This window comes from Vipera ursinii, assembly GCF_947247035.1.
Source record: "Vipera ursinii genome assembly, chromosome: 8".
Taxonomy (NCBI): Eukaryota; Metazoa; Chordata; class Lepidosauria; order Squamata; family Viperidae; genus Vipera; species Vipera ursinii.
This window is the reverse complement of record NC_139519.1, coordinates 2,368,322-2,382,608: the sequence shown is the minus strand read 5'-3', so window position 1 is coordinate 2,382,608 and position 14,287 is coordinate 2,368,322. Positions and strand designations below refer to the sequence as shown.

General features: G+C 42.4%; 1 protein-coding gene across 6 annotated transcripts in view; it reads right to left on the bottom strand.

Moving 5' to 3' along the window:
* The window catches only part of LOC310643678 (uncharacterized protein C2orf42 homolog), a 32,803-nt gene that overhangs the window by 15,214 nt on the left and 3,302 nt on the right, over positions 1-14,287 (bottom strand). For 4 of the 6 annotated variants that reach the window (XR_014493112.1, XM_083368169.1, XM_083368168.1 and 1 more), the window contains exon 2: positions 123-957. Coding sequence is in view for 5 of the 6 variants with exons in the window: in XM_083368169.1 (XP_083224295.1) it covers positions 123-945 (823 nt within the window). In the remaining variant the exon portion in view is untranslated. Of the gene's footprint in view, positions 1-122; positions 1,422-2,710; positions 2,726-14,287 lie in introns of those variants that run through there. The other 2 variants (XM_083368167.1, XM_083368166.1) reach the window with 2 other exon arrangements.

Genomic DNA, 14,287 nt, shown 5'->3' with positions numbered 1-14,287 from the left:
CGGCCAGGCCTGCCCGGGCCGTTCTGCTGCCCATTCATCAGTGCTGAAGCTCAGGAGGCCAAGGGGGGGCTGGTCTCCTCCCCCACCCCCCAATGGCTGCTCCGTCCTCTGTGCATACCCACCGCCAGGCTCATCGCTGAGGAAATCCGCAAACTCCTGGGCTAAAGCCTCGTCGCTGGCAAAGGCACAGATGCAGGCAAAGAAATGGATGCATTTCTGGCTGCCCTCTTCCGTGGCAGGGCCAGCCTTGCTGGCCTTCAAGGACTGGCAGGGGCAGAAAAAGCGGGGCCCCGCTAGGTGCTTGTGGCCAGACCTGGGAGCAAAAGTGATGTGGAGATAGCCCAAGCTGTGCTTCGGGCCGGCCTTGCACTTGACCACCAGCACGTTCTTAGTGATTCTTTGTACCAGGGGCCCCGAGGGCTGGGTGGCCAGCTCCCAGAGGGTCTGCTTGGTCTGGGGCGAGGCCTGCATCGAGTTCAAGACGGAGCTTTTCAGGGTCAAGGGGGTGGCCTCTGCCTGGCAGCTCACAGCAAGCTTCAGGTGCTGGCACTGGTTTTCCACCACCCCTTGGGTCGCTGCCTTCAGACAGGCCGGGAGGTAGCAGCGCCCAGAGCTGAGCTGGGTGAGGATGGCCCCGTCCACGGTCTGGATGGTGGTCTCTGAGACGCCCAGCTCCACAAAGCACCGATATTCGGGGCCCCTGTCCCTCTGCCGCACCGAGTAGATCTGGAGGTCTGAGCCGGTAATGATCTTGATGGCATCAATGCCGGCCGGCTTCCGTGAGCCGTAGCGGAAGACGGTGCCACAGGTCTTGTTTTTGCAGCTCAGCCCGCGAGTGCCGTTGTAGGTGCCACACCGGGGGCATTTCCTGATGCCTCTCAAGGTCGCTTTCCCCAGGTCTGATAAGAAAGCCGGGACTTTAGTCCTCAGGGAGCTGGATTCCATGCTTCAGAGAACCTGGGCGAAAGAGGAGTGGGAAAGTTTGATTTGGTAGAAAAGCCCTGGCCAGGTCCTGGGGCACTTCTGGGATGGGTTTAAGCTGTTTCCCTGGGAATATTTACCATCCCTGATTCTTGTCTGAGAAAAGCACCAGAAACAGACTGGAGGAATTAGTGGGCCAGCAAAATGCTGTGGTCATAGATTTCAGTAAAGGATTTGATAAAGTAGACCACAATCTGTTTCTTGGCAAGGTAGAAAAATGTGGGATAAACAACACTACCACCAGATGGGCTTGCAACTGGCTGACAAATCATACTCAACAGGGAGTCCTTAATGGAACTACATCCACATGGACGGAAGTAAGCAGTGAACTACTGCAAGGTTCCGTTTTAGGCCCATAAACGATCAAGACGAGGGACTTGAAAGGGATCAAATTTGTAGATGACACTAAGCTGGCAGAGACAGGCAACATTCCAGAAGACAAGTTCAAGATCCAAAAAGATCTTGACAAACTTGAACATTGGGCCTCATCTAACAAATTCAACATAAATAAAAGTAAAGTTTTACACTTAGGCAAAAAAAATCAACTGCATAGGTGCAGACTAGGGGAAACTTGGCTTAAAGCAAGCAACTGTGAGGGGGATCTTGGAGTCCGAGTGGACAGTCACTTAAATATGAGCCAGCAGTGTGTGGCAGCAGCCAATAAAAGCCAATGCAATCCTAGGCTGAATTAATAGACAGAATCAAGATCTTTGTGAAGTTCTACTATTGTTTTACAAAGCCTTAGTAAGGCCACACGTTGAATGCTGCATCTAGTTCTGGTCACTACAATAAAAAAAAGTTGTTGAGGCTCCAGAAAGGGTTCAGAGAAGAGTAACAAGAATGATTAGGGGCCTGGAGGCTAAAACGTATGAAAAACGATTGCAGGAATTGTCTTCTAGTAAAAAGGACGGGGTGGCTCAGTGGGTTAGGACACTGAGCTTGTTGATCAGAAGGTCGGCAGTTTGGCGGGTCGAATCCTGAGTGCCACGTAACAGAGTGAGCGCGTTACTCGTCCCAGCTTCTGCCAACCTAGCAGTTCGAAAGCACGTAAAAATGCAACTAGAAAAATAGGGACCACTACGGTGGGAAGGTAACAGCGCTCCGTGCGCCTTTGGCGTCTAGTCATGCCGGCCACATGACCATGGAGACGTCCTCATACAAGCACTGGCTCTTTGGCTTTGAAACGGAGATGAGCACCGGCCCCTAGAGTCGGAAACGACTAGCACGCATGTGCGGGGGAACCTTTACCTTTACAAAGGACTAGGGCAGACAAGATAGACATGTTCCAATATTTGAGGAGCTCCTACTAAGACGATGTGTGTATGTGTGGGGGGCATTTCCAAAGCACCTGAAGGTAGGACAAGAAGCAATGGATGGGAACTAATCAAGGAGAGAAGCAACTTAGAACTAAGACGAAACTTCCTGACTGTTAGAACAATTAACCAGTGGAACAGCTTGCCTCCAGAAGTCATGGGTGCTTCCTCACTGGAGGCTTTTAAGAAGGGATTGGATAGCCACTTGTCTGGAATGGTATAGGGTTTTCTGACTGAGCAAGGGGTTGGACTAGAAGACCTCCAAGGTCCCTTCCAACTCTATTATTGTATGATTCTATGAAATTCAGAGAGCAATCCTGGTGCCAAAAGTGGGAGATCTAAGTTGGACCGTAAGACAATAAACAAAAAGTACAACCAACTGGGGAATTATCCTAAAGCAGACATGTCAAACTCACGATGTCACGTGACATCATGCAACGTCATGCCATTGCCAGCAGTGGGGTGGGCGCGGCTTCCATGTGATGTGTCTGGCCCGTGGGCTGGCAGTTTGATCCCCATCCTAAAGACAGTGACAGAACAGAGGCCTTTCCCACTACTTCAGTTTACCATGGTTTGCATAGGATAATTTCCTAAAGAGTTTACAAGCCATCAGCCAGATCTAATTGCCACACTCAGCACCTGAGATGGCCTCCTTTTGCTCAGACACTTGGCCTTCTTCAATGGAAGAACAGAAAGTTTGCCTGCAAGCCTCTTGCACTCACACCCCCACTTGCTGCCGAGACTGAGTCTTCTGGCACAAACAGCAGAGCTGACCGCATGGAAGAGAGTTGGTTTACAAAACTAGCCCAAGCACACTCAGCTCAGCCTTCTTCCCTCAACCCTTGTAACCAGAAAAACAAAAAAAGTTCTAGTTGGGCAGTGCTGACCAACTCCTTAGTGTGCCATCTGCTAAAATGGAGAGAACGACATTTCTGCACAGTTATTCTTCAGAGGAGCTGGCTGAGCTGAGTTGCAGAAAGTGAAACCCAATATCTAAAGTAACAAGAAGCTGAAAACATACCCCCCCCCCGCTTCCCCATCATCTGATGACCCACCATTGCCTGGAGAGTGTGGTTCACCAAGTGGCTCAACACTGGACGGAGGAGGAGTGTCTGTGAGCAGCCACCCTGAGCCAGTCCCAGACCTGCAAGGGACAGGGTGGAATGTCAGGAATCCTCTTCAGGATTCTGGTGAGAATACAGAGTGCCTGTGTGGGGCTGTCACAATGAAGCCACTGTTGCTCTGAAGCCTCAGGGAGGCCCTCTCGGGTTCTCCAACCAGCAGGATCCACTCCCTGACACGGGAAAGAGGAGAGAAGGAAGCCTCTCCTCCTTAGTTTAGAGCAGCCCTGAAGAGGAGTCAGAGCCAAAAGCTGAGCAGACTTTTGTAAAGGGAGGATCAAAACCTCAGCTAGTTTTGGTGCAAGATTAGGGCTATCTAGTGCGGTGTGAGTGTGTGTTTTTGTGGCTGATTTCCACGTTGAAGGAAGCTGCAAGTGTGAAACTGGGCCCAGCAATGGCATCAAGCAAATGGAGTGGGCAGGATGAACCCCATCAGCTTTTGTAGGGCGTTTTTGAGTGCAAAATGAGTGTCTGACTCCTTCAGCAAAAGGATTCCTTCTTGCCCACTGAAGCCTTGCAGAGCAGCCAAATCAGCAGAAAGTTTGGGGTTGAAAAGCTGCCAGAGGTGGTCACCGGGGTGTGCGTGTGTCACAATGAAGGCCGTGGCAGTGTGATCCTTTGTACAGGCAACCACCCTGGACAAGTAAAAGGGCGCTGGGGGTGGAAGGGAGGAGTGAAAGTAGCTGCCTCCTTTTCTTGGCTCGGGCAGCCCCATCGGAAGCCATTCCCGCTCTCAGGGGCGGAAGGAAGGCATGGGCAGCCCCTTCCCTTCCTCCTTTGGCCCAGCGGTGGCAGCCAGGAAGCGCTTCCGAAGGGGCTGCTGCAGCCATGCCGAGAGGGGCTTGCCTGCGTCCCGATCCCTCCTTCCAAGGCTCTGCAACTGGCGCAGCTGAAGGAGAAGGCGGCCTTCCCTCACAGGGAGAAAATAAGAGGAGGCCGACAGGCCAGTTTCTCATCTACATGTGGCCACTAAATTTTCATTTAAACATATCATTATAAGAATCCCCATTTATCTGCACACAGCATCATACAGGCCAATTGTCAAAGAACAGGAGGAGGAGGAGGAGGAAAACGGATTTTTTCCAGTGAATATAAATGGACTGAATTCCCCATCAAAAAGGAACAGAATCTTTAAAAAAATGCAGAAATTAAATATTGATATAATTTGTCTGCAAGAGACACATATAAAACAAATACTATAAACCTTTGGAATACCCCAAAATTGGGAAACTCTGTTATGCACCAGCACGACAAAAAAAGAGGAGTAGCTGTATACGTTAAAGAGACAATAGATTCTAAAATAATTTATTCAGATGAAGAAGGAAGAATGGTGACGGTAGAAATATTTTCACATCAAAAACAGGTACTTTTGGTAGTAATATATGCACCAAACAATAAACAAGAAAATTTTATCAAAATCTTCACAGAAAAATATCAGAACTGGAATATCAAAACATTTGCCTAGTAAGGGATTTTAATGCAATAGTAGACAGGACATTAGGTTATAAAAGTAGCAAAACAGGAAAACGAGGAAGAAAAATATTACCTAAGACTTTTTTTTAACGATAGAGGAAATTGGTATACAAGATATTTGGAGAGAAACTAATCCAGAAAAACTACAATATACATTCTACTCGAACAGTCATAAATCTTGGTCCAGAATTGACATGATTTGGATGATGGCTGAATTAAGAACTAATATGCAGGAGATTGAAACAGAATTAGGCACTTGGGCAGACCATAATCCTGTAAAAATGACATAGAAAGGAATACAAAAAAAATTAAGATGGACCTTGAACCAATCCATATTAAAAGAGAAATAATTTATAGAATTAGCAACAAAAGAAACGGAGCTTTTTTTAAAAAAATAATAATAAAAAAGAAGATACAAGATTACAAAATGTATGGGATACAGCAAAGCATATTTTAGAAAAAAAAAGAAAAAACAAAGAAAAAAGACAACAATATACACTGTTAAGGGAAGAATTTTAAAAATTAGAATTAGAACTACAAATAAATCCACAAAAGAAAATACTGAAGAGACAATGGAAACAATAAAATATAAATTTAATAGAATCAGAAAAATTGGCCCAGCAAATTAAAAGAACAAAACAAAACTTTTTTTGAAAATGCAAATAAACCAGAAAGATGGCTAGCTTACAAACGTAAAAAACAGGAGAAAAAAAATGATAAACAACTTACTAGATGAAAAAGGCTGTCCACAATTTAAAAATGAAGCAATAAAAAGATAATTAAAGAATATTGCCTTGTTGTGGCGAAGGGGTTTGTGTAATTCAATGAAGCTATGAGCTATGCTGTGCAGGGCCACCCAAGACGGACAGGTCATAGCTGAGAGTTCTGACAAAACGTGATCCACTGGAGAAGGAAATGGCAACCCACTCCAGTATCTTTGCCATGAAAACCCTATGGACAGTGCCAAAAGGCAAAACGATATGACGCTGGAAGATGAGCCCCTCAGGTCGGAAGGCGTCCAATATGCTACTGGGGAAGAGCAGAGGGCTAGTACTAGTAGCGCCAGAAAGAATGAAGCGACTGGGCCAAAGCCGAAAGGACGCTCAGCTGTGGATATGTCTGGTGGTGAAAGGAAAGTCTGATGCTGTAAAGATTTTTTCTCCATAGGAACCTGGAATGTAAGATCCATGAATCAAGGAAAGCTGGACGTGGTCAAACAAGAGATGACAAGACTGAACATCGACATCTTAGGTATCAGCGAACTAAAATGGACAGGAATGGGTGAATTTAATTCAGATGACCATCAGGTATACTACTGCGGGCAAGAATCCCTCAGAAGAAATGGAGTAGCCTTCATAGTCAATAAAAGAGTAGGAAAATCAATACTGGGATACAATCCTCAAAATGACAGAATGATCTCAGTTCGAATCCAAGGCAAACCATTCAATATCACAGTAGTCCAAGTCTATGCCCCAACCACCAGTGCTGAAGAGGATGAAATTGACCGGTTCTATGAAGCCCTACAGCACCTTATAGAAGTAACACCAAAAAATGATGTCCTTATCATCATGGGGGATTGGAATGCTAAAGTAGGAAGCCAAAAGATAACTGGAATAACAGGCAAGTTTGGCCTTGGAGTACAAAATGAAGCAGGGCACAGGCTGATAGAATTTTGTCAAGAGAATACGATGGTCATAGCAAACACTCTTTTCCAACAACCCAAGGGACGGCTCTACACATGGACATCACCAGACGGTCAGCACAGAAATCAGATTGACTATATGCTCTGCAGCCAAAGATGGAGAAGCTCTATACAGTCGGTAAAAACAAGACCAGGAGCTGACTGTGGCTCAGACCATGAGCTTCTCCTTGCAAAGTTTAGGCTTAAACTGAAGAAAGTAGGGAAAAGCACTAGGCCACTCAGGTATGAATTAAATCATATCCCTGTTGAATATACAGTAGAGGTGACAAATAGATTTAAGGAATTAGATCTGATAGACAGAGTGCCTGAAGAACTATGGACAGAGGTTCGCGACATTGTACAACAGGTAGCAACCAAAACCATCCCAAAGAAAAAGAAATGCAAGAAAGCAAAATGGCTGTCTGAGGAAGCTTTGCAAATAGCTGAGGAAAGGAGGGAAGCGAAAGGCAAGGGAGAAAAACATAGATATGCCCAATTGAATGCAGAATTCCAGAGAATAGCTAGAAGAGATAAGAATGCCTTCTTAAATGAACAGTGCAAAGAAATAGAAGAAAACAATAGAATAGGGAGGACCAGAGATCTTTTCAAGAAAATTGGAGAGATGAAGGGAACGTTTCATGCAAAAATGGGCATGATAAAGGACCAAAATGGCAGGGACCTAACAGAGGCAGAAGAGATTAAGAAGAGGTGGCAAAATTACACAGAAGAACTATACAAGAATGAGCTTAATGTCCCAGATAATCACAATGAGGTGGTCACTGACCTCGAGCCAGACATCCTAGAATGTGAGGTGAAGTGGGCCTTAGAAAAGCTGAGCAACAACAAAGCTAGTGGAGGTGACAGTATTCCAGCTGAGCTATTCAAAATCTTAAAAGACAGTGCAGTAAAAGTGCTACACTCAATTTGCCAGCAAATTTGGAAAACTCAACAGTGGCCACAGGATTGGAAAAGATCAGTTTACATTCCAATTCCAAAGAAAGGCAGTGCCAAAGAATGTTCAAACTATCGCACCATTGCACTCATTTCTCATGCTAGTAAAGTCATGCTTAAAATCCTACAAGCTAGACTTCAGCAGTATGTGGATCGAGAACTACCAGAAGTACAGGCAGGATTTCGAAGAGGCAGAGGAACTAGAGATCAAATTGCCAACATACGCTGGATCATGGAGAAAGCTAGGGAGTTCCAGAAAAACATCTACTGCTTCATTGACTATGCTAAAGCCTTTGATTGTGTGGATCATAACAAACTGTGGCAAGTTCTTAAAGAGATGGGAGTACCAGACCATCTTATTTGTCTCTTGAGAAACCTATATGCGGGTCAAGAAGCAACAGTGAGAACTGGACATGGAACCACTGATTGGTTCAAAATTGGGAAAGGAGTCCGGCAAGGCTGTATACTGTCGCCCTGCCTATTTAACTTATATGCAGAGCACATCATGAGAAAGGCAGGGCTAGATGTATCAAAAGTTGGAATTAAGATTGCCGGAAGAAATATCAACAACCTAAGATACGCAGATGATACCACTCTAATGGCAGAAAGTGAAGAAGAACTAAAGAGCCTCTTGTTGCGGGTGAAGAAGGAGAGTGCAAAACTTGGGTTGAAACTTAACATTAAGAAAACCAAGATCATGGCATCTGGCCCTCTCAATTCTTGGCAAATAGATGGGGAAGAAACGGAGGTAGTGACAGATTTTATTTTCCTGGGCTCCAAGATCACTGCAGATGGGGACTGTAGCCAAGAAATTAAAAGACGCTTGCTCCTGGGGAGGAAAGCCATGGCAAATCTAGACAGCACACTAAAAAGCAGAGACATCACCCTGTCAACAAAAGTGTGTATAGTCAAGGCTATGGTCTTCCCAGTTGCAATGTATGGCAGTGAAAGTTGGACCATAAGAAAGGCTGAGCGCCAAAGAATTGATGCCTTTGAACTATGGTGCTGGAGAAGACTCCTGCGAGTCCCTTGGACAGCAAGGCGATCAAACTGGTCAGTCCTAGAGGAGATCAATCCTGACTGCTCTTTAGAAGGCCAGATCCTGAAGCTAAAACTCAAATACTTTGGCCACCTAATGAGAAGGAAGGACTCACTGGAGAAGAGCCTAATGCTGGGAAAGATCGAGGGCAATAGAAGAAGGGGACGACAGAGAATGAGGTGGCTGGATGGAGTCACTGAAGCAGTAGGCGTGAGCTTAAATGGACTCCAGAAGATGGTAGAAGACAGGAAGGCCTGGAGGAATGTTGTCCATAGGGTCGCGATGGGTCGGACACGACTTCGCAGCTAACAACAACAAAGAATATTACGAGAAACTATGATATAGAAGAAATTTCATGGGAGAAAATGATTCAATATATGGAAAAAATAATTTATCACAAATTCCAGAAAACTTTAAAACCATGTTAAATGAGAAAATAACAATGACGGAACTGACAGAGGCTATAAGAAGATAAAAAAATGATAAAACTCTGGGACCAGATGGGCTCCCGCCAGAGTTGTACAAATGTCTACAAGATATATTAAGTGCACTGTTGAAAGATGCGTGTAATGAACTTTTGTTGGAGGCTAAACTTCCAAACACGTGGACAGAAGCAAATATTACCTGGATACCAAAAGAGGACTCTGATGTGACACAGATAAAAAAATTACAGACTGATAACTAAATGTAGACTACAAAATCTTCAATAATAGTGGAGAGACTGAAAAGATTTCTAACTGAATTTATACATCCAGATCAAAATGGATTTCTACCAAAGAGACAAATAAAAAATAATTTAAAAGTTATAATGGACATATTGGAATACTATGAAATGCATCCAGGGAAACAATTGGCATTAGTATTTATAGATGCTCAAAAGGCATTTGATAACGTTTCCTGGTAATTTATGACTCAACAACTAAAAACAATGGACTTTGGACAAAATTTTATAAATATGATTAAAACAATATATCACAAACAAACAGCAAAAGTGATTGTATACAGAGAATTTTGACATAAGAAAAGGCACAAGACAAGGATGTCCACTATCTCTATTGTTGGAAGTTTTAAATAGAAATATCAGACAAGACCCAGAAATTAAAGGACTAGAAATAAAAGGTGAAACTTATAAATTGCAAGCATTTGCAGATGACTTGGTATTCATCCTAGACCTAGAGGAACCTTTAGAGATGATTCCTAAATTATTGGAAAAGATAGAACAGTTTGGAGAGATAGCAGGACTGAAGATAAACAGAAAAAACCAAAGTGATAGTTAAAAATCTTATAGATAAAACAACAACAAAAAACAAATGTCAGAAAAAATAGAATTACAAATAGTCAAAAAGGTTAAATACTTGGGAATATGTTCAATGATAAACGAAGGTAACCATATAAAATTACTGAATCAAATAAAACTTGACTTGGAAAAACTTGCAACTGTTGATGTTAGGAAGAATTGCTACAGTGAAAATGTATACATTACCAAAAATCAGTGAACTAAAATGGACAGGAATGGGTGAATTTAATTCAGATGACCATCAGGTATACTATTGTGGGCAAGAATCCTTCAGAAGAAATGGAGTAGCCTTCATAGTCAATAAAAGAGTAGGAAAAGCAATACTGGGATACAATCCTCAAAATGACAGAATGATCTCAGTTCGAATCCAAGGCAAACCATTCAATATCACAGTAGTCCAGGTCTATGCCCCAACCACCAGTGCTGAAGAGGATGAAATTGACCAGTTCTATGAAGCACTACAGCACCTTATAGAACTAACACCAAAAAATGATGTTCTTATCATCATGGGGGATTGGAATGCTAAAGTAGGAAGCCAAAAGATAACTGGAATAACAGGCAAGTTTGGCCTTGGAGTGCAAAATGAAGCAGGGCACAGGCTGATAGAATTCTGTCAAGAGAATACGATGGTCATAGCAAACACTCTTTTTCAACAACCCAAGAGACGGCTCTACACATGGACATCACCAGATGGTCAACACAGAAATCAGATTGACTATATGCTCTGCAGCCAAAGATGGAGAAGCTCTATACAGTCAGTAAAAACAAGACCAGGAGCTGACTGTGGCTCAGACCATGAGCTTCTCCTTGCAAAGTTTAGGCTTAAACTGAAGAAAGTAGGGAAAAGCACTAGGCCACTCAGGTATGAATTAAATCATATCCCTGTTGAATATACAGTAGAGGTGACAAATAGATTTAAGGAATTAGATCTGATAGACAGAGTGCCTGAAGAACTATGGACAGAGGTTCGCGACATTGTACAAGAGGTAGCAACCAAAACCATCCCAAAGAAAAAGAAATGCAAGAAAGCAAAATGGCTGTCTGAGGAAGCTTTGCAAATAGCTGAGGAAAGGAGGGAAGCGAAAGGCAAGGGAGAAAAAGAAAGATACGCCCAATTGAATGCAGAATTCCAGAGAATAGCTAGAAGAGATAAGAATGCCTTCTTAAATGAACAGTGCAAAGAAATAGAAGAAAACAATAGAATAGGGAGGACCAGAGATCTTTTCAAGAAAATTGGAGAAATGAAGGGAACGTTTAATGCAAAAATGGGCATGATAAAGGACCAAAATGGCAGGGACCTAACAGAGGCAGAAGAGATTAAGAAGAGGTGGCAAAATTACACAGAAGAACTATACAAGAATGAGCTTAACGTCCCTGATAATCACAATGAGGTGGTCACTGACCTCGAGCCAGACATCCTAGAATGTGAAGTGAAGTGGGCCTTAGAAAAGCTGAGCAACAACAAAGCTAGTGGAAGTGACAGTATTCCAGCTGAGCTATTCAAAATCTTAAAAGACAATGCAGTAAAAGTGCTACACTCAATTTGCCAGCAAATTTGGAAAACTCAACAATGGCCACAGGATTGGAAAAGATCAGTTTACATTCCAATTCCAAAGAAAGGCAGTGCCAAAGAATGTTCAAACTATCGCACCATTGCACTCATTTCTCATGCTAGTAAAGTCATGCTTAAAATCCTACAAGCTAGACTTCAGCAGTATGTGGATCGAGAACTACCAGAAGTACAGGCAGGATTTCGAAGAGGCAGAGGAACTAGAGATCAAATTGCCAACATACGCTGGATCATGGAGAAAGCTAGGGAGTTCCAGAAAAACATCTACTTCTGCTTCATTGACTATGCTAAAGCCTTTGATTGTGTGGATCATAACAAACTGTGGCAAGTTCTTAAAGAGATGGGAGTACCAGACCATCTTATTTGTCTCTTGAGAAACCTATATGTGGGTCAAGAAGCAACAGTGAGAACTGGACACGGAACCACTGATTGGTTCAAAATTGGGAAAGGAGTCCGGCAAGGATGTATACTGTCGCCCTGCCTATTTAACTTATATGCAGAGCACATCATGAGAAAGGCAGGGCTAGATGAATCAAAAGTTGGAATTAAGATTGCCGGAAGAAATATCAACAACCTGAGATACGCAGATGATACCACTCTAATGGCAGAAAGTGAAGAAGAACTAAAGAGCCTCTTGTTGCGGGTGAAGAAGGAGAGTGCAAAACTTGGGTTGAAACTTAACATTAAGAAAACCAAGATCATGGCATCTGGCCCTCTCAATTCCTGGCAAATAGACGGGGAAGAAATGGAAGTAGTGACAGATTTTATTTTTCTGGGCTCCAAGATCACTGCAATTGGGGACTGTAGCCAAGAAATCAAAAGACGCTTGCTCCTGGGGAGGAAAGCCATGGCAAATCTAGACAGCACACTAAAAAGCAGAGACATCACCCTGTCAACAAAAGTGCGTATAGTCAAGGCTATGGTCTTCCCAGTTGCAATGTATGGCAGTGAAAGTTGGACCATAAGAAAGGCTGAGCGCCAAAGAATTGAGGCCTTTGAACTGTGGTGCTGGAGAAGACTCCTGCGAGTCCCTTGGACTGCAAGGCGATCAAACCGGTCAGTCCTAGAGGAGATCAATCCTGACTGCTCTTTAGAAGGCCAGATCCTGAAGCTAAAACTCAAGTACTTTGGCCACCTAATGAGAAGGAAGGACTCCCTGGAGAAGAGCCTAATGCTGGGGAAGATCGAGGGCAATAGAAGAAGGGGACGACAGAGAATGAGGTGGCTGGATGGAGTCACTGAAGCAGTAGGCGTGAGCTTAAATGGACTCCAGAAGATGGTAGAGGACAGGAAGGCCTGGAGGAATGTTGTCCATAGGGTCGCGATGGGTCGGACACGACTTCGCAGCTAACAACAACAACCAAAAATATTGTTTTTATTTCAAATGATACCTATAAAACTGGAGAATATTCTTTTTGAAGACTTAAAATTCTCTAATTTTAAAATTTATTTGGCAAGGAAAGAAAGCTAGAATTAAATTGAAAATGTTACAAGAAGCTAAGGAAAATGTTTTGGCCTGAGTGGGTTTTATATTATCAAGCATCAGTACTAACATGGGTAAAAGAATGGATCACTCTTAGAAATAAAAGTTTGTTGTATTTGGAGGGACATGACTTACAACTCGTTTGGCACGCTTTCTTACGGTATGGGAAAAATAAAATTCATAAATATTTTCAAAACCACTGTATTAGAAATGCATTATTACTAACATGGGAAAAAATAAAATGTAAAATATACTTGAAAATTTCAGGATGGCTTTCAACAATGGAAATTTAGTCAGTCTTGAGAAAATATGGACATATAAATATATTCTAAACTCTGAAGGTAATTTACAATCTAAACAAGAGACGGAAAATCAGGGTACTGATCTATCATGGTGGGCATATTTACAAATGCAAGTGAGATATCAAAAAGATGTTAAATTGTACAAATTTTATAAAGAGCAGACGTTTGATCAGATATATTAACCCCTGATGAGAAACTAATTAAGAAAATGTACAACTTTTTATTGAATTTGAAAATGGAAAATGAACAAGTAAAAAACAATGATAACATGGGCAAAGAATTTTGAATACAATATAGACTTAGAGAAATGGCAAAACTTGTGGGAAAGAAATTATAAATTGACAATTTCAACCTCTTACAAAAAAACATATAAAATGTTTTATAGATGGCACTTGCCACCAGCAAGACTAGCAAAAATGTTTAAAAATATGTCATATAGATGTTAGAAATCTAATCACAAGTCAGGTAGCTATTACCAAGTATGATATACATGTGCTGAAGCGAAGAGATATTGGACAAAAATACATACTCGGTTAGCAAAGATGTTGGGAAAACATATAGATTTTAAACTTGATCATTTTCTATTAGGTATAATGTCAGAAAAGCTTGACAAAGTATATACTTGATTTTACATGTGATAACAGCAGCATCATATTCTCACAATATTGGAAAAATGAAGAAATACCACCAGAGGAAGAAATAATTTAAAAAATACTAGACTGTGCAGAAATGGGCAGACTTACTCTGAGGTTGAAAGAAAAAGAAGAAACAGAATACTTTCAAACCTGGGACTTATTTTATCAGCTGAAGAAAAGAATAAGGGATTAGGAATTCAATCTGTATTAGTGAATGATAAACTCAAACAACACGTTTGTTGAATAAGTACTTTTGAATTGTATTAAAAAATCAATGTTTTTTTTAAAAGAACCCCCATTTATCTGCACACAGCATCATACATGCCAATTGCCAAAGAATAGGAAGAGGAAGGGGGGGCTTCTGAAATGTGCTGGAGGGCAATGAGCTGATTCTGTAAACCACTTAGAGCAAACTCAACTTCATTGAGGGCCGCATCAGCA